Source organism: Vicugna pacos, chromosome 13 (assembly GCF_048564905.1).
Source record: "Vicugna pacos chromosome 13, VicPac4, whole genome shotgun sequence".
Classification (NCBI taxonomy): Eukaryota; Metazoa; Chordata; class Mammalia; order Artiodactyla; family Camelidae; genus Vicugna; species Vicugna pacos.
Genome location: NC_132999.1, coordinates 65650446 through 65669732, shown reverse-complemented (window position 1 = coordinate 65669732; position 19287 = coordinate 65650446). Strand labels below are relative to the sequence as shown.

The 19287-nt window shown below is 65.7% G+C and overlaps 1 protein-coding gene across 4 annotated transcripts in view; it reads right to left on the bottom strand.

Moving 5' to 3' along the window:
• Nucleotides 1-18115, bottom strand: part of LOC102524823 (uncharacterized) — a 34727-nt gene extending 16612 nt beyond the window's left edge. For 3 of the 4 annotated variants that reach the window (XM_072975561.1, XM_072975564.1, XM_072975565.1), the window contains exons 1-8: nt 17852-18115; nt 12274-12396; nt 4147-4272; nt 3101-3223; nt 1984-2106; nt 1515-1652; nt 752-871; nt 278-400 (exon numbers count right to left, since the gene is read on the bottom strand). In XM_072975561.1, coding sequence (XP_072831662.1) covers nt 278-400; nt 752-871; nt 1515-1652; nt 1984-2106; nt 3101-3223; nt 4147-4272; nt 12274-12396; nt 17852-18020 — 1045 coding nt within the window. In that variant the 5' untranslated portion in view covers nt 18021-18115. Of the gene's footprint in view, nt 1-277; nt 401-751; nt 872-1514; nt 1653-1983; nt 2107-3100; nt 3224-4146; nt 4273-12273; nt 12397-12614; nt 12796-17851 lie in introns of those variants that run through there. The other variant, XM_072975563.1, reaches the window with a different exon arrangement.
• Nucleotides 18116-19287: the final 1172 nt, after the last annotated feature.

The window sequence follows — 19287 nt, the reverse complement described above, 5'->3', positions numbered from 1 at the left end:
CTCAGTGCTGGAAATGGTGTCTCTTCTCTCACCTGGGCAGGGTAGAAGCCAGACCCGTGGGAGCCCTGAGTAACACCCTGCCCTGGAGGTGCCTGTCTGTCCAGCCCCCTCCCCCCACCTGCTGCCCCGGGGCCGTCCCACAGCGAGACACAGGTCTAAGGTGGGGGTCCAGCTAGCCAGGAAGATGGGCGTGGGGGCACCTGGAGAGGCGCCAAGAAGTTAGGGAGCATGGTGCTTCTGATGGACAGGATCCCGGGGGCGCCAGGTGGAGACTCACGGGTACAGCCCCTGCGATCCTCATCCAGCCAGTAGCCGGCCTCACAGGAGCACTGGAAGGAGCCAGCCAGGTTGGTGCAGTGATGCTCACAGCCACCCCGGCCGGAGGCACACTCGTCCACATCTGCAGGCAAACCCAGCCTGTCCTGGGGGGTCGGGGACTCAGGAGACCCCTGCCGCCCCAGCCCTGCCCATCGGACTGTGGCCTGGTGGCCACGCCCGCTGGGTGACACACCAGTCATCCCCTCTCCCCAGGGGCAGAGGGACAGTGGAGGCACTGCCCGAGGGAGGCCAGGCTGGGAGCAGCCAGGGGTGCAGTGACCACAGGTCAGGAGGGAGCGGGCAGGTCCCCACAGCCCTGCAGTCAGCAGGTGCTCAACCAACATCCAGAGACGGAGCACGGTGGGCAGAGCCAACCCCACGTCATCCTGAGGGCGGCCCGTCCCCCTGGCCTCCCCAGCTGCCCAGCACTCACCCTCACAGCCGCAGCCATCAGTGCTGAGCCGGTAGCCGGCGGAGCAGCTGCACTCGTACCCGCCCGGGCTGTTGGTGCAAATCTGCTGGCAGCACGGGGAGTCGGCACAGTCGTCGACGTCTGCAGGGCACACGCATGAGCCCAGTGGCACCCAGGTGCCCGCCTACGTGTGCCCCGCCTACGTGTGCCCCGCCACAGCACACCAGTGCATGCATACCTGCACACGGCCACACACCTGCACACACCCACAGGCTCACCTGCAGGAGTTGCATGTTTTCACACACAGTCACACATGCACCCAGGTAGGCTCCTGGTCCTGCACACACAGACACATGCAGGACACAGGTCACAGCCCCAGGGCCATCCCGCCTGCTCTGGGGTCAGACTGGCGGCTGGAGGGAAGGGGGGAGCCATTGTGGAGGCAGGCTCTCCCGTATGGAGGGGGTGCTCAAGCACCACAGTGCTTCGGGCTCTCTCCCAGTATGTGGGCATTTAACCAAGCGACTGAGCAGAGCTGGAGAGGAAGGTGCTGCTGGGGCCAGTAGGGTGATGGGTGCTTGGCGGTATCGGGCTCTCTCCAGGCCCCCCTTACCATTACCCCCCAGCTCAGGGCAGAAAGCAGAACTGGGGGTGGAGGGGCAGACCCGGGGCAGCGGTGAGTCCCTGGCTTTGGGGACAAGGCATTTGGGAAGGGGCAGGGCAGTCAGGAAGGGGTGGGGCAGTCGGGAAGGGGCGGGGCAGTCGGGAAGGGGGCGGAGCGCACCGATGCACGTCTTCTGGTCCTTGTCCAGCTCGTAGCCACGGGGGCAAGTGCAGACGGGCCCCGAGCTGCTGTGGCTGCAGCCATGGGAGCAGCCGCCATTGTCAGCCTCACAGCTGCTCACAATCTCCATTTCAATCCCTGCGGCAAGACCCGCCACCAGGGTCGTGGGACAGGGTCTGGGGTGACACCCTGACCTAGCATGGTCCTCCTGACCCCAGCAGCTGCCGCTCTGCTGGGAAACAGGCCGCACAGGGCTTCTAGGCCAGGCGGGCATGGGAACCCCTTGTCCTCCTGGGGTCCCTCATCCTCCCAGGGTCCACCCACAGCCCCCATGCCCAGCACTGCACTTGACTGACAAGGAAGCTCTGCTCCTCAGCCAAAGCTAATGGCGGCAGGTGGGGGGCTGGGGAGCCATGTTGCCGCCCCCAGGCACCCCCACGCCCCTGATCCCTGCCCACCGTCCACTCACGGTAGCACTGCCGGCCATCGGCACCCAGCTCATAGCCTGCGTTGCACACACACTTAAAGGACCCACGAGTGTTGAGGCAGCCGTGGGCACACCGGGCCAGGCCTGTGGCACACTCATCCACGTCTGAATGGGAGAGAGCAAGGGGGCGGGCTCTGGGCCACTGGCCTGGGAAACTCGGCCCCCGGGGTGGTGCCTTAGTGTGGAGAGGCCCCTGCTGAGGGGCCAGGGCTCAGGCCCCCTGTGCCAGGCCAGAGGCCCCACTGCCCTCTCCCGCCTTTGCTCTGAGCATCTGTGTTTTCGTCAACAAGCTCCAGGTGCAGAGCTGCGCTCCCTCCCAGGGCGCGGAGGGTGTGGTTGGAAGTCCGCGCTCAGGCCCGGCCAGCAGCGCCGGGCAAGGGGCTCCGCCTCCCTGAGCCCGCCGGCCCTCCGCTGTGCCCGGAGCACTCTTGCCAACAATCCCACCAGCATCCCAGGCCCAGCACAGGAGGGCTTTTCGCCACCAGCCTCTGGGGCGCCAGCGGGAGGAAGGGACGCCGACGCCCAGGCTGAGGTTACCAGCCTCCTCCCCGTGGCTGCACAGCACTGCCACCAGGACCAGAATCCCAGCATCCCCAGTGACTGTGCTGGAGTCATCAGAGTCCGCAGGACAGAGCTGACCCTCAGCCCTGTCTCCCACTGGGCCCTCTGAAGCCAGGGTGTGCCCTTCCCGTTGGCATCAATGCCTGAAACGCTCTTGCCTGCTGTTGGTAACATGGAACCACGGCCTCCCACATCTGATGGCCAGGACGCCTCGGAAAATGACCACTGCCTGCCCTGACGTACGCATCACTTCAGGGACTCACCCAAGGGTTTCGGGGATGCCTACAGTCCCTTCCCCCACGCTGCTCGCCCAGAGCCGCGTGCCGCAGGGAGGAGCGCGGACCCCGAACGTCCTGCGATGGGGGGACTTCAGGAAACACGGTGCAGCCGCACAGCACATGCCCCACAGCCAAGAGGTCGGACCCGGAGTGCGTTCTAGAACGCTGGGCCCAGCGGGGCTCCAGGGTGATGCCAGATGTGCCCGTCAACCAACAAGCCCTGGAGACACCTGCAGGCCGACGCGGGGCGGGCATCTTACCTTCGCAGGCCTTGCGGTCCGCCGCCAGCTGGTAGCCCGCGTGGCACTCGCAGTGGGCGAGGCCCCGGAGCGCCCGGCACGTGTGCATACAGCCGCCGTTCCGGTCTGTGCACGGGTTTCTCCCTGCAGCCACAGCCAGGAGGGATGGAGGCAAAGAGAAGAGGTGCGGGGCTCCAGCAGGATTGGGGTACCTGCCCCAGGGCCTCTCATGAGGCCCCGACCCCGAGCTCTCGCCCCTCCTGCTCTGGCCTGCCAGGCTGGGCGGCAGGCTGGGGTTCAGGCTAGCCCTCAGCCATCCCCAAGGAGACCCCAGAGAAGATAGCATGGCACTGGGCCAGCTGGTCTCTGGTCAGGCAGCGGGGACATGGCCAGCTCCTCCCACACTTCTTCTTGTCAGAGCCCCCAGCCCTGGGACCCCGTGCCACTGCCCCCACTGCTGGCCTCGGCCCCTTTGGCCCACGCTCACTCCTGACCCGGGCCCCAAGAAGCCAGGCAGGATGGGAGGTGCTCTCTCAGGACCTGCCCTGCCCCAGCCCCCCATTTCCACATCTCAGGGGTCTCCTGGGCCTGCTCGAACTTCTCTGTCAGCAGAGCGCCCTCCTTCCACGACAGGCAGCCCCGAGACCCCAGGCCATGGTGCCACATGGGGCCTGACCAGCCTCCTCCACACAAGGGCCAGAGCCTGGGTCTCAAGTGTCCACACCAAAGCCTATGGTGGGCCTTAGAACTGAGGAACATGCAGGATCCTCTTCCTCTTCATCCCCTGCACCCCCAGTCTGAGCTTCCTGTCCCCCAAAGACATGCGATCCCAGAGTACAGCCTAACTGAGTTCCTCCCCTGTGCCTACTGGGGCCTCTCAGCAGCCAGGGCCCCGCTGCCCGAGGCCCCCATCCAGCTTCGGGAGCCAAGGGGAGAGGACATCCTGCCCCTGCGCTGGGCTCAGGCTGCAGGGTCCCCAGGCAGGCCTGCAGGTGCGTGGAGGCCTGGGGTCCCCGTGGGAGTCCCGGCCCCGGGCGTCCAGTCCCGAGGGCGGCTGGCACACTCACGGACGCAGTGCTTGCCATCCTCCTGGAGCTGGAACTCGGGCCGGCACTGGCAGCGGTGCTGGGTCACCGTGAGCTGGATACAGCTGTGCTGGCAGCCGCCATTGCCCACGGCACAGGAGTTGATGGCTGAGGGCCCAAGAGGAGCCAGGTCAGCCCAGGAGGACAACCGGCCAAGGGGCCCCACGCTGGGCAGGCACGGAGCAGAGCACGACACTGGACCACCTCCTCCAGGACCCTCCAGGACCCTCCAGGACCCACCCAGCCCCTCCCATGTCTGTCTCCATCCCAGAAGCAGGGACTTTGAGAGGGTGACCCTGTTCCTGTCCAGTTCACGGTGCCTGGCTTTGCTTCTCGGCTCACACACAGGACCGTGGACCGTCTCTGGACCCCCCTGGCCCAGTCTGCCCCAGGACCAGGTGTAGACAGGCACCACAGAGCTCACCGCCCCCCACAATGGAAGTTCAGTGCCAGCCAGTACAGGATGCAGAACACCAGGGCCCCGAGAGCCAGGGCCACCAGGGCTCAGAGCCCGAGCAGGTGGAGGCTCCCCGGAGGAGGCAGCAGGCCAGAGACCCAGACATCCCATTATCTTGGTCATCAGGCCAGGGCAGAGGGGCGGGGAGGGCCTCCATGGACGGCCACCATGGCTGCAGGCCTGGCCCCAGCTCCTGACCGAGTGCAGCTCCTGCCCACCCCAGGCCAGGCTCTGCCCGCTGCCTGCCCTCACACAGTGCCCGCTCCTCCAGCAGCCGTGGGGACAGCACGTGGTGAGGCCACAGAGCCAGGGGCCTGCGTCCCAGCCCCAGGACACCAGGGACCCAGGTGTTCCCACTCAGGCCCACATAGGGCAAGGGTCCTACAGGTCAGGTGGGCCGAGTGGGTGTCCATGTACCGGGTGGACAGGCAAGGGGCACTGGGAGAGGCTGGGTACCCAGGGAGGTCACCCAGCCTCTGGTGGCTCCTTCAAGTCGGTGGTAGTGTCCTGGAGGTTCGGGAGGCATCAGCCCTGTGCTCTGGAGCAAAGCTTCCAGAATATGCCGCGGGGGAGGCGCGGCCGACTACCCAGCAGGCCTGGACCACAGCAAACCTCAGTCCCATACGAAAACGCCGCAACCACTAGGGGGCAGGGCTTCGCCCCCAGATGCCACCGGTGCTGTCGTCACAGACCCCAGGGGGCCACTGGCCTCAGGGCCCACGTGTGGGAGGCCACCGACTGTCGCTGAGTCTGGAGACCAGGCGTGGCAGGCCCTGCACCGCTGGGAGCAGGAGCTCCGAGGCCCGCAGAGCCGGGAGCAGCCCTGGCAACCGCACGCAGAGCACGTGAGCGGCCTCGGGCTCTGACAAGGCCGGGCCATGCCGTCTGCCAAAAGCAAGGCTTCCTTCAAAGCAAGTATGTTCTAAAAAAGCCAAACGACAGCGCTTACGATCCAGCCGTCTCCCGACATGGGGCACGTGGCTGAGGAGCCCCTGCTGAGGGTCTCCGCCAGGGCCAAGCCAGCCCTGCTGGGCCAGGGAGGACGCCCTGGAGGGTGGCGACGGCTGTCTCCAGGCTGCACCTGGCCCTGCCACGTGTGCGGGAGGAGCAGAGACACGCGTCCCCGGTCAAACAGGGCCAAGCAGGGCAGCCACCGTCTCCTGCCCCCGTCGGCCTCTGGGCCCCCTCCCCATCCACCGCCCCCCGACCCTGTGCTGACCCCCAGGACCCCGCCTGCCTCTCCCGAGACAGCTCTGCTTAAGTCACCGCCGTCACCCTAGAGACGTCCGAGCCTGGCCCAAGCCGGCCCACTCTCGGGGCCCTGTTTGTGTTCACAACACCAAGAGCATCCTGCTCAGAGCTCATAATAGGAACCAGAAGGTCGTCCTGGCAGCACGGGGCAAGCACACGGAGAGAGGGGCTTGGAGCCTGGGGCCGGGGAGGCGGCTGCAAGGATGACCCCCAAAGCTGCGGCGGGGCTGGAAAGGAGCCCTCCCTGATAGGCAGAGCCCCTGAGCCAGGCCCGGGGCAACCCAGCACCAGGCCTACCGGAGCCCACCGGGGGAGAAGTCACCGGCAGATGGAGGCCGTGGAGGGGTCCGACTCCCCGCACAGCCTCGCACCCTCCCAGGCCTGTCTCTTGTTGCTCTGCTGCATAAGCGCTAATGCTCCAGCTGCTCCCAAGCTGTGCACAAGAGGAAGCCAAGCCCAGTGTCATCACCCTGCACATCCTGCGCCGTGATTCCCGGAAAGCTGAAGGCACGTCTTCTCAGGCGCTGGGCTGTGCAGCTCTGGGGAGGGCCAGCCTCTGCGTGACCAGGGCCCAGAGCTGGGGGTGAAGATCTCAGGCCCCTCAGGTCACTTCAAGAGCTGGCCATGGAATCCAAGTACCACTGACCCATGCCTGGGCAGTCCTGCAAATCAGGGCCAGGCTCAGACCTGAGAGCCCATTGGAAAATGGGAGACGAGGGGGTTTCATAGCCCCTAATGGGATTAATGTCTGTGTGATCCTAACAGTCATACATGGGCTCCTAAAATTAAACCACCAATGTGAACGTATTTGGAAGTAGAGTAATTTAGGTTAAATGAGGCCGTAAGGGTGGGGCCCTGACCCAAAAGGATGTGCGTCCTTGTGAGATGAGACACAAGATCTCTCTGTCTCTGTGTCTGTCTCTCTGGTGACCACACAAGGAGACAGCAGAGGGACAGCCAGGGGATGCACTTCCCTGCTTGCAAGCCTCAGGACCATGGCCTTGGCCAGGGGACTTGCGAGTCCTAATAGAGCCGGGCTGCACCTCCGCCTTCAGCCAGCAGGAGCCGCCCTAGTTGCCCCATGTGCGAGGGGTGCAGCTCTTGAAAGGGAGTGGAACTTGACTCGAGCAGGAAGCTGGATATTCTAGAAACCAAATGTCCCACAGGGCAGAGGACTCGCTCTTCCTGTGCCAGGGGGTCTCTGCTCTTGGAGGTGCAGGTGGCAGCACCTGGGACCTGGAGCCCAGCATCAGGTGTACCTGGGTGGGGGGAAGAAGTGGCAGGTGGGGGCTCCGGGTAGCTAACCTCCGAGGCTGCTCCGCTGGCAGGGCCCTGGCCTCCGAGCCCGGCACGCCAGCTGCCCGAGCTGGTCAGCCAAGCAGCTGGGCCTGATGGGCTGGCGGTGTGAGGACAAGTCTGCGGGCGGGCGCCGAGCCTACCAGCCCACTCTGCTCCAGCCTCCAGGCCCAGCCCGTGGGTTTGGAGCAAACTCGAGGGTGGCTCTGGTTCCCGCTGGCCTCGTGGGTTTTGAAATTACTGCCCTCAGACTGCCTTGGTTTCTAGGTCCCAAGAGCCTCGCGCCACATGTGGTCAGCTGGCACCGCAGCCTTTCCTTCTAGGAAGCCAGCTGCTGGCGACAGGGCGAGACAGCAGGGCAGGCACGGGTGGCCCGTCTGGTTCGGCCGTGAGGGGAAACTCACCGGGGCCCTGCCCGCCCCTCCCACTCGGTAGCTCGCGGTTTGCCTGCGGCTCTGCCTGGGGCGCGCTGCCCTCGTCCCCCACCCTCGGGATGGGGCCTCCACGCTGCACAGGGCATGGTTCTCTTGCCGCATAAGCAGCAGCCCTCGGCCATGAAGAGAGCCAGGGGCTGGGACCCGCCCCAGCATCACAGACTGCACGCCGCCAACCGGCACCCGCGCCCGGTCCCAGGCAGAGAAAGCACCAAAGCCGGGCCCGGGCCCCACCCAGAGCCACCCACGTCACAGGCAAGAACAGCCCCCCAGCACCGTCCCGATGCGGTCCACAGCTCCCACGCCTCCCCACTTGGCTCTCCCCCGTCAAGCCCACTGACTCCAACCTGCCTGGGTCCTGCATCCGGCCTGGGCTCTGTGGCCACTGCCCTGGGTTCCCTGGGTGGGGGTGTGGCCCTCCCCTCACCTCTGGGTGCTGGCAGCCCACACTACGAGGGGTCTGGTCTTGGGCACAGCTGTGACCTCCCAGGTGGTCTCTCGCGCAGGGCTGCCCCTCCTGCTTCCCGTTCGGACCCAGCGGCACCTTGGGGCTGGGAAGGCACCCTCTCATTTTGAAACTACAGTCTGTTTTGGGTCTGGGGGGAGGCTGGAAAGCGTTCCCAGAACGGCATGTGTGGCTTTGCAGGGATGAGCTTTGCAGACAAGCCTGATAGTGTCCATCTCTCTGCCGCCTGCGGCTTTCGCGCCCGCCCCACATGCTGCCAACAACAGCCTCCAAGGAGCCAGCAAAGAGCAGGCTGCAGGCCCCAAGCAGCCCCTCACCGCCCCCTCGCTGGGGAGACCCAGGCCTGGGAGAGCGTCTGCCCAAGGTCACGCGGTGCCCCTGTGGCAGAACCCCAAAAGCAGGGGTGGGGAGACCCTCCCCGTGCTGGGGGCATAGCATCAGACTCCAGGGGCAGGACCCTCACTCAGGCAGGGGCAGCCAGGCCACGGGGGGGTGCATGCTGACAGCAGAATCCTCCCCACAGCGTCCATCCAAAAGGTCCAGCAGGCCTGAGGCCACGGGGAGGAGGAGGATGGAGAGCCCACCTCTTGCAAGTGGCCGACCTAGGGCATCACTCGGGACCCTCTGCTGATTGAGCCAGCGGCATCGTGGTCCCTCAGACTGGCCCCAAAAGTGTTGCTCATCACAGGGGACGTGGGGGACACTGAAAGGGACCCCTGGACAGAAGTCACGCTGGCTCAGAGGAGGAGGCTTTCCCAACTTGAAGTGTTCAAGGACCCTGGAGCTGGCCTCTGTGGGTTTGCAGGGGCACGCAGTGAGATGTGACAGGACAGCAAGAATGACGCCTCTGGACGCGTTGCCTGGCACTGCTCCCAGCAGCCGTTTCCCACAATTTGGGGAAGGAAAGGGGCGCACTTCACGCCCCTGTGGGTGAGAAGCTGGGGGCCAGCCTTGGGCCTCACTCGGCCCTGCTCTTCCCATCCCAGAGCCTGGAGGGACAAACCCAGGAGGGAACCCTGGTGGTGGAGCGCCCACAGATGCCTGGCTGCCTCAGTTTCTCTTGGGGCCAGGCTGGTGGGGGAAGCCGGGGAGGATACAAGGCACTCATGGGCCTTGGGGTTGATGGCAAAGTCCATACAAATTCTCACTTTAAGAACTGAAACCTTCTCGTGTTTTATTTCTGTAAGATCTTTTGCAAGAGAGGGATGCAAGAAGACTGCGGTCTTCTTGTCTCCTCCCTGCCTCCGAGGCAACTTTAAAGACTGTTTTAAGCCTCCCCTTGTCTGTTTCAGGGCCCCCTCAAGCACCACTACCTTGAGAGACTTCTCAGATCCCTGGGGCCCCATGACATGGCACCAACCTGAGAGCTCCCAGCGCACAGGGCAATCCCACCCCGTACTGAGGAAGGACTGACACATCCCTGCGGGCACCTTCCCTACCCCCATCCTCCAGCACCTCCATAATCCTCACTTCAAGCTGCTTGAAGGGGGTGCCCAGGCCTGTTCCCTGCCTGGCTGCAAAGGAGGGCTTACAGCACCCCGCCCCCTCCCCCAGAAGGCCCCCTGGGGAGGGTTCCAGAGCAGCCTTACTCCAGCTGTGCAGCCGGTCCCACAGCTGGCTGGCGTCGGGGAGGGGAGGGTTGGGGAGGGGCACAGCTCCTACACTGATCTTTCCATAAACGTCTGCTGAGACCCTAGGGTGGTCTGGGCTCAGAGGGTGCCACTGTGGACCACAGACAAGGCCACCAGCTCCTCCCCGCACCCTGCAGCCTGGGAGTCCTGGAGGAGAATCGGGGAGGGCCCACATCCCCCAGAGGCAGGAGGTTTAGCTGCCCGGCAGGGGCCAGGCAGTGCCCTCCACCCAGCCCCCACCTGGAGGCCCTCGTCTGAGATCGGAAGTGCTGGGCTGTCCTACCCACCCAGAGCCAGGAGGTCAGGTGCACCGGAGCGGGGTTCCCCTCTACAACCAAAACGGGGCACATTAGGGAGGAGGCATCCGCTCCCAGGAATTCCAGGTATGAAATCCGCCTACAACAGCCAGGTGTGCGTGTGTGTGTGTGTGTGTGTGCGCGCGCGCGGGTGCGGGGACGCAGCGAGTACTTCCCACTGGGAGCTGCAGTCAGAGGAGAGAAAGCGACGGACTAGAGCTCACAGCAGTGTGGGAGAGCACTTCCGGCCACAGGGAGAGGCCAGCGCCCGGGAGTGGCCCGTGCGCAGGGGGTGGCCCGGAGGCAGGCACCGGCACCCAGCTGAGCTGCAGACCCCTGGGCTGCAGGCTGGGTGTGCAGAGTGTGGGGAGCGGGGATGCCAGGCAGAGGGGGCAGGGAGTCCCAGCAGCCTCATGCCGGGCTGTGCAGACCACGCAGGGGACCCTGGCATCAGACCCCAAAAAGACCCTTTAAAATAAGCAAGTGCCACAAATCAAGACTTCTGAGACCCCCAAGAATAGGTATCTCCCAGGAAAGGCACCAGGGAGGGGCTCCAGTGTAGCGATGGGGTGGGGTGGAGTGGGCTAGGGGCCAGGGGCAAGGCTGAGGAGGACCCCTCCAGGGTTTCCAAAGCCAGAAGCTCAAGGCCACTCGTAAAGGCCATCACGGTCCCTCCAAAAGCCCTGAAGGGCACCCTCCCCTGTGCGTGCCGTTTACCCATCTGGCAGCTCAGTGAAGGCCACCATCAGGGAGGGTTAGGGGAGACTGGGGCGATGTCACAGGCCCCTCTCAGAGGAGCCAGTATGGGAGGGGTCAGTGGGCCCTCACCAGGCCCAGCCCAGCCCATCCTGGACCAGCCCCAGGGAAGCTCTTCTCCAAGGAGAACCTGCCCCAGAGGAAGGGAGACTGAAGGACACCTGGGGCCCTGAGTAGACCAGAGGGCCCCAGGGCCAAAGACCCCCAGCCACCGGCTCCCAGAAGCCCCCCACCCAGCAGGCAGCAGCTGGGGGCTGCGCGCCATTGTATTTGCCCTGAAGCACAACATTCCTGCATCTGTTTTCATTTTCCAACCCAGAGAAGCTCTACAGGGCCGCTGCTGCCTCGCTCCCTGAGCAGCGGCCTGGACATGTGAGTGTCTGTGCCGGGGAGGCCCCCCAGGGCTGGCAGGCCGCCCCGCCACAGAGCTGCAAGACCTGCAGGCTGGAGGCTGCTCAGAGCCTGCCTGGGCCGCCCGAGGTGTCCAGGGTGGAAAGAGGGGGCAACCCCCACTGCCAGGGAGAGCGCTGCCCAGGCCTGCTGGCCAGGGAGCTGACGACGGGCCCAGCCGGCCAATTACGACCCCTACTTGGCCTCGTAGGGTGAGTGGCCAGCAGGGAGGGGTCGGCCCCATGCTCACAGCACCTGCATCCTGAGCAGCCAGGAGAGGGCAGGGGAGGGCAAGGAGCGGGTGCCAACTGCTCAAAACCAGGCTCCTGGCCGCCACCCCTCCACCCTCCACTCAGTCGGCCCCAGGCACTCCCCTTCTCCCTCTGTAGATCCCTGTGCTGGCAGGGGCAGCCATCTGTGACCCCGGGCACCCCCATCGAGCCCATTCCCCACTGCAAAAAGACCCCACAGAGGACCTGTGGGCCAAGGTCCCGCTTCTCGGTTACCCCTACCCCCACCTGCCGCAGCCCCACCCCTGGGCTCCCCGAGCCTAGGGTGGGGGACCTGGCCCCAGGAAGCCCAGCTCTGCAGGCCAAGAGTGGCCTTACGCTGCCCCCGCCCCAGGCTGGGCCTCCCCGCCCCCGACCCAGCAAGCACCGAGTCTCCTCCAGTTTGGGAGAGCAAGGCTGGACCTGGGTCCCTGCTCTTGGACGACCAGAGCTTCTGCCCCTGAGGGCGGCGGCCCAGGGGCTCCTCCCCAAGTCACAAGAGTTCCCTGGGGAAGTGGCCTCGGCATCCCAGCCAGATTCAGCTGTGGCTGCAGAGGGCACACAGCCTGGGGTCCCAGGGTCCACCCTCAAGGTGGAGCTCGGGGCCCGAGACACATTTACACCACCTGAGCCCCAGTGCCCCCGTGTGCGGTGCCGGTGAGGGCCCCCGATGGGCGGCGAGGCCCCTCAGCACCTACGCGCCGCAGGAGGGCCTGCTGTGACAGCGGCTGCGCTGAGCAGACTGGCCCCGTGAGGGCCCCATCAGGCCTTCAGCCCAGGACTGCAGGGACCCCAGCCCCTCCCAGACCCGGGCACCCCTGGGAGAGTGGGGGCACCACTCTCAGGGTCGCAGGGGGGCTCACCCAGGCACGTCCTGCCGTCCGCGTGGAGCCGGAAGCCGAGCTTGCACTCACAGAGGTAGGAGCCGGGCGTGTTCACACACCTGTGCTGGCAGCCACCGTTGTGCACCTGGCACTCATCCACATCTGTGAGGGACAGGGGGCCGAGGGTTAACAGCCAGGACCCCCTCGGCCACCCACCGCTCTGCTGCACCAGCTCTAGAGGGACATCGCCCTTGCCCAGGTGCGGGGGCCCAGACCCAAGGCCCTGCTTCTCAGGCCGCGCCGCCGGCAACACCCCTGAGCCCCTCACCCACACCTGCCGGAGAGCAGGCAGGCCCAGCCCGCGTGCGAGGAAGACGCACCGCCCGTGCGGCCGCCTGGGGCCTGGAGGGCACCGGGTCGGCCAGGTCTCGGGGAGCAGTGGTCCGGCCACGGCCATGGCTGACTGGGCGGTGGTCTCAAACGCCTTTCAGGATTGAACCTGCAGCCCGCGCCCCTTTCCAAAGTCCAGTCCAGAAATGCTCTCATGGCAGGGCCAGCGGCTCCTCTGGGGCCCACAAGCCTAAAAGGAGAAACTGGTCGCTCAGGAGATGCCCCTGCCCGGCCCTCCGGAGGCTGCCTCAGACTTCTGTGTGCAAGGCTGACGCCAGGAGGGTCCCAGCCACCCGGGAAACATGGAGAGACAGAGGGAAGAGGCCGCTGCTCAGAACCAAGCGGCCTTGGAGCGCTGGGCACAGGGACCGAAGCCCACGCCTGGCCCTCGGGCTGGTCCACACCTTTCAGAAGCCAGGCTCACCAACCAGGCGGCCGGCCTCCCAGACCGGAAGAGGGGGGACAGACACACTGACACGCTTCACTCCGGAGCATGTAGGAGCCGAGCCGCCGGGGCACCTTGCCTGGACCACGCGGCCCCGACCGCTGACGTCTGGCTCACAGTGCCGGGGGAAGGTTCCACTCCGCATGGTGCCACTGGGGGAAGATTTAGTGACTTCAAGGGGCAAGTCCACAGCTGCGTGGAAACCTGGCTGGTTCCCAGGGGCGGCGCGGAGCTGAGTTCCTCTAACCGCGCCTAACAATCCCCGCGGGTCCACAGTATTCGCCGCGACCCCAGCCTCCAGATCTCCCCATCACCCCCAGGAAAACACCCGCCTTCAAGGCTCTCATCCAAAAGCCCAGCCAACCCAGCACACTGTTGAATAGGGCTGAAGACAGCACAGGGGCAAAGTGCCCCCTGGAAGATCCCCGGGGCCTGCCCGCCTGGCTGTGCCTCCCACGTACAGAAACCCTGCTTCCAGTCCACGCTGCGAGCCTGCGCCGGGCGCCCCAGGAGCGACACAAGACAAACCCAGGAGGCCACAGGCTCCGCTCCACACACAAGCCACATCCACCCTGGGGAGATCCCAGGGTTCCCCGCCAAGCCCAGGGCTGCCTCAGAGAGGAGGAGCCAGATGAGACCAAAGGAACCCCTCCTCGGAACCACGGTGACACCGAAGGGTTTCCTTGGAATGACACCAGGATGATTAGCAGGAAGAAGATCGAAGGCAATGGGTTAATGGCCTCCACAGAGCCCAAGGAGTCTCAGGGGACAGAGGGACCCAGGGCATGGTGGGAGGACTCAGGCCCCAGGGCCCTCCTGTACGAGAGTCAGCTGGGGTGGGGGGTGCGGGCAGTGGGCAGGCAGCACCCACCCAAGGGGGCTCAGAAGGGAGATCCTGTCCCCTCTGCACTCAGATCTGTCTCTCGGGGACCCCTTCGAGGGTCCCTGAAAGGTACAGCAGCTGCCAGAGCACTGTCCTGTGCACACTGTAGGGGCTTAGTAAGGTTGGGGGAAGAGGCACCGCATGTGTGCTGTCCAGGGGGGTGGGCAGATGGACTGGGTCTCAGTGTGTATAGAGTGGCCTTGCTGGGCAGGTAGGTAAAGCTGGGAGAGAAGGACAGGTGGACAGACAGGCTGCCTTTCCCAGATGCGCCCCTGAGGCAGGTGTGGAGTGGGCAGACCGGTGGGGACACTGGCTCCAAAACTGGCTCCCAGCTGGTGACTGCATTCACCCTCACTCACTCCAGACACTAGGCTCCGGGGAGGCTGACGGCAGCGGCACTGCACCCCGGAGCCCTCGACACCTGGCTGGGGGGCCGGGCGCACCCCAGGAGCTGCGTCCTTGAGGGCACACGGGGAGCCCAGTAGCCCAGGGGGCTGCAAAGATGCCAAACTGATGACAGCCTGGGAAGAAGCGGGGTGGGGTGGCCGCTGGGGCAGGGCCAGTCTGTCATCAGCAGAGTCCCTCCGGCGGGGCTGGCCCCCCACCCCCAGCTGCCCTCGTGACCATGCTTTTATTCCCCTCCTGCTGAGAGTTGGGGAGCATTCAGACTCTGGGGGTGCCTGGCCTCTCTCAGAAATCCCGCCCCCAGGCTCCTACCTAAAACACACAGGCCCTCGTCTGCCAGGTGTCCCCACGGTGCCCCGGGAGCCCTTCCCTTCCCCAAAGTGCACTGCCCTTTGGAGAGACAGGACCTATGACCAGCGGCACAGGCGGGGGCCGTGATTACTCAGACACAGCGGGGCAGCTCCAGGCCGAAGCATCTGAGGCCTCCCCTCCACGTCTCTGCTTACGGGCAGGCAGGCATTTGGCCAGATGACCTCCCGCTGGGGTGCCCCCCAGCTTTCAGATCTCAGCCCCTCAAAGCAGGAAGGAGTCACCCAACCCAGCTGGCCCCTCCCGAGGCGGCCACGTGTTCTCAGCCACCTCCAGGGACCCCCTGCTGCTGCCCTCGTTGTCACGCTGTGACCTGAGGAGCCCCAGGCTCGGGTCTTCCAGGAGAGTGGGGCCAGCTGAATAAAAGCGCCAGGAAGAGGCCCGCACCCCAATCCCTGGAGCCTTCCGTGGCAAAGGGGACTTTGCAGGTGGGATTAAGTTAAGAACCATGAGATGGGAGGTTATCCTGGAGGGTCCAGGTGGGTCCAACGTCATCACGTCATAAATGAGAGAGAGGAAGGGGGGCCTGGGAAACGAAGAGTGGAGGATGCTGGGCCGCTGGCTTGGAGGAGGAAGAGCAGCCAAGGAGTGTAGGCGCCTCCAAAGCAGGGAGGCAGGAGGGGCCAGGAGGGGCCGGCTCGCCAGCCTCTCACAGCAGCCCTGCTGGGGCTCCTGACCTCCAGACCGTCAGGGAGCAGACCGGGTGGTTTCTAAGTCGCTAGGTCGGGGTGATGAGTCCAGCAGCCACAGGGACTGAGCAGAGCAAGCAACTATCGCAGCAGTCTTTTCCAGAGCCCCAGGGGCTCAGACCACCCGAGCAGAAGATCCAGGTTCCCCAGAGTGCACTCTGGCCAGCCCGGCCTCCAGACAGCCGCAGGGAGGGCTGCGGTGCTCTCCGGGGTGCTGGCGGCACCCCCCACCCCCGGTCCAGCGCTGCAGGGCAGCCCTCATCGCCACGCCGCACTGACCACACCCGGCGATCCCGGCAGTGGGACTGGCGCCCTAGGGCCCCAGCCAAGCATCAGCCCCGGAGACTGAATCTACAGCAAAAAATATCCGGTCATCTGGTCTCCTTGGAGACACCGGCCCTGCTCAGCAGTCCTCTGGGCCAGTCTGTGCCGCTCTCCACGACGGAGCACACAGCCCACTCTGCCGACAGCACAGAGGGGTGCTGGTCCCCAGGGCGGTGTGGGCACCCCCTGGTGAAAGGGAGCTTGGAGGCGGACTCCTCTGCCACGCTTCCCCCAGAGTTCGGAGACAAAATCTGCTCCTTCCGGACGCCACCGGCGTCTTCTGCCTGCACACCTCCCGCCTGCCCCGGGGCGCCATCTGAAAGCCATGGGCTCGGAAGGCTCAGGGCTGCCCCTGGGCTGCAGCTGTCCGGCAGATCTGGAGTGCGGCTATCTTAAAACACAGAGCTAGACAGGACAGCCCCTGGGGTCTCACTGCTGCCCTCAACTGACATGTGTGACTGGGGACTTGGCAGCCCAGCGATGGGGACCGTGTCACACACCGGCACACGGCAACCCATCACTGCACAGAGGGCCAGTCCCCTAGGAGCGGTGTCTGCCAAGCTCGGGGGGCCCATCACGATGCTGCTGGGACACTTACCCGGTCACTCCCAGGAGCTTGCAGCCAGGGCTGAATCAGCTGCCCCTGTAGAAACCACCCCAAGTCAGCCCTTCTTGAAGCCTCACCCACACTAACAGGAAGCTCTGAGCCCCTGGGATTCTGCCAGAAAGCTCCACTCGGGGGTTACCAAGTTCAGAGTCCTGCTCTCCCCCAAACATGCCGCAGTGTCCTCGTGCCACAGGCCCTTCTTCTAGTCCCTCCACAAGCCCAAGCAGGCCTCAGAACAGCGTGGGAGTTCCCGGCTCCTCGGAACCCAGCCCCGCCAAGCCCCGCCAAGCCCCATCCAGCCCCAGGCCTTCGGATGCTACACGGTCTCACAGCATTTAGTGCCACCAGTGGTGGAGTGACAGCGCCAGCCTTGGCTGAGCCACCCAGTGGGAGGGCTGCTTATCTCATGGGTAGGGTTCCAAGGACCCCCTGGCCAAGTGACAAAGCCAGAGGAGACAGCGGACTTGGCCACAGTCCAGCCCCACAACTCAGTGGTCTGTGTGCTTCCCGTCATGGAGAGCGGCACAGACTGGCCCAGAGGACAGCTGAGCAGGGCTGATGCCTCCAAGGAGACCAGATGCCCTGTACAGAGCCACATTCAGGGGCCGGTGGGGGGGGTGGCCTGTAGGGGAGGAGAAACCTGGCCCTGCTTTTCTTTAAAACAGTCCTGCTCCGGACTTGCCTGCTCCTGCCAGCCAGCCACAGCCCTGCGGCAGTCCCGAGGCTTCAGAGCCCTGACACAGGTGGGCGCTGCGGTGGCTGGGCCTCAGGCTCCACGGGCAGGCACAGTTCTGCCCTAAGCTGGGTGTCCTCTGGAGCATCCCCAGCGATGACTCAGTGGGAGCTGAATGCCACACCCCACCTCGCATTCCTGAGGGTGCCGGACTCCAAGCTCCGAGGATCGCATGGAAGCTCCAAGAGCTTCTGCAGGGAGGCTGGCATGGGCACCAGACCCGAACTGCAGGGAGCAGCAGGGCAGACCCAGAGGCAGAGCTGCTTCTCGCAGGCTGCCAGGGTCCTCCCAGCTGAGCCTGCAGCCCGCTGGGCGGACCGCACTCCCGAGCCTTGCGGGGAGGTGACAGGATGCCACCGGCTACATGCACACACACCTGCAAGGGGCCCAGGCTCCGGGGACCCTAGACAGGAAGACCCTGCTCCAGGACTCAGGGGCATCTCTCTTGAGGCTACTCACCTACCCTGCCCTTCTACTTAACCCCCTGGGGAGTGCAGCCCTTGTGCCCACCGGCAAAGGCAGGGGATGTTTCTCTTTCCTCTGGTCAAGAGCCAGCTCTGCTGTCAGCACCCCCGCAGCCAGGCCAGAGAGGGAACGGGACCCTCCGATGACTCAGGGCACGCCGCCCCGTCCCAGAGCAGCGGCTGCCTCCCCGACACTGCCCCAGCCCCGCTCCCTCCAGCCCCGCTCCCTCCAGCCGCGCTGTCAGCCGCCGGCGCAAAATTTTACAAAGGAAACAAAGGCAGCGCGCGCAGAGCCCGCCCGCGCCCACCTGGCCTCCGGTCGCCGGTGCTCACAGGGTAGCCGGCCTGGCCCAGGTGGCACGGGTAGCAGCCCCTCCACAGGTAGCGGTAGTGCGTGCCCGCGACGCGCGCCAGGCCCCCCAGCAGCCCGAGGCACCAGAGCGCCGCCAGCCCGCCGCGCCCGCGGGGCGCCTCCATGGCCCGTCGGCTCCGCTCCGCTCGCTCCGCTCGGAGCCGCTGGAGCCGCTGCGGGCCGGCGCGCCCCGCCCCTCGCCTTTCTGTTCTCGGCTTTCCCTCCGCCCCCCGCAGGTAAAGGCCAAATCCCCGCCGCCGCCCGAGGGGCCGCCCCCGCCCCGCCCCGCCCCGCCCCACGGGCCGCGGGTCCCCCTGCGCGCCGCCCGCCCGCCCCGCGCATTCCTGCGCGCGCGCTCACGCCCCCGGACACACACCCCGGCCCATCGACCAACACAGGCGCCCCCGCGCAAACACGCAGACCCCTGCACCAGCAGACCCACGTGTGCAGCACGCACGCAAGACCCACAGAACCCTGCACAGACGGGCGCAGGCACATGCACAGCCGCACAGGCACTCGCACAGACGTGCCCCTGCGCCAACAAGTTAGAGAACCCACAGTAGGGAAGGAGGCCGCCCTGGCAAGGCCCCGGGGCTCTGCAGAGGCAGCCCAATGGGGTGGAGCTCTGCCAGGTTTGGGAAGAGTAGGGAAGGTGGGGGCGGACTTTGAGGCCACATCACCATTATAGTGGAATTCCTGGGGGTGATGACATCAGCCTCCAAGCCCAGTGTCCTGGTCCCAGCACTAGCATGCCCTCCAGCGGACCAGGGCTGGTACCCAGAGGGAGCCTGGGAGAGGGGGCCACTGCACCCCAACAGCAGATAGGAGGGACCCACAGCTAGCAGGGACAGCTAGCCCCAGGTGTCAGGCTGCCTCGGGACAAACATCCGACCGCAGACCCCGTGTTTGTCATGGGCACAGCCTGAGGTTCCAGATGTGTCTGAAGCAGCCTCCCCAGGGGTGGTGAGGCCACAGTGGCTGTGCCTCCAAGGGGACCTGTGCGTTCAGACCTGGCGAGAACTTGGCCCCAGCTCTCATCGCATGCAGCTGACCCCCAGATGTCTTACCCATGGCACCCCACCTAACCTGGCCCTGCCCTCCACCTCCCCGGAAACTGCTGGGGCAAAGGCTCTGCGGGCTGTCACTCTGCCCAGCCCACCCGTAGGCAGGGTTCCAGGAGGCGACCTCAAGCTCGTGGGAGAGATACAGTCTCACCTTGCTCAGTGCTGTCTGCAGTCCACACACCAGCTCACCCCATCGGCCCCCACCTGCCAGGCACCTGGCAGTGCAGAAACAGGCCAGCCCGCCTCTCTGCCCAGGTCTCCAGGGGGAGCCTCTCTCCTGTCCTTCCTCTGGGCGTCACAGCAGCCCTCGGACTCCAGGGGAGCCTCC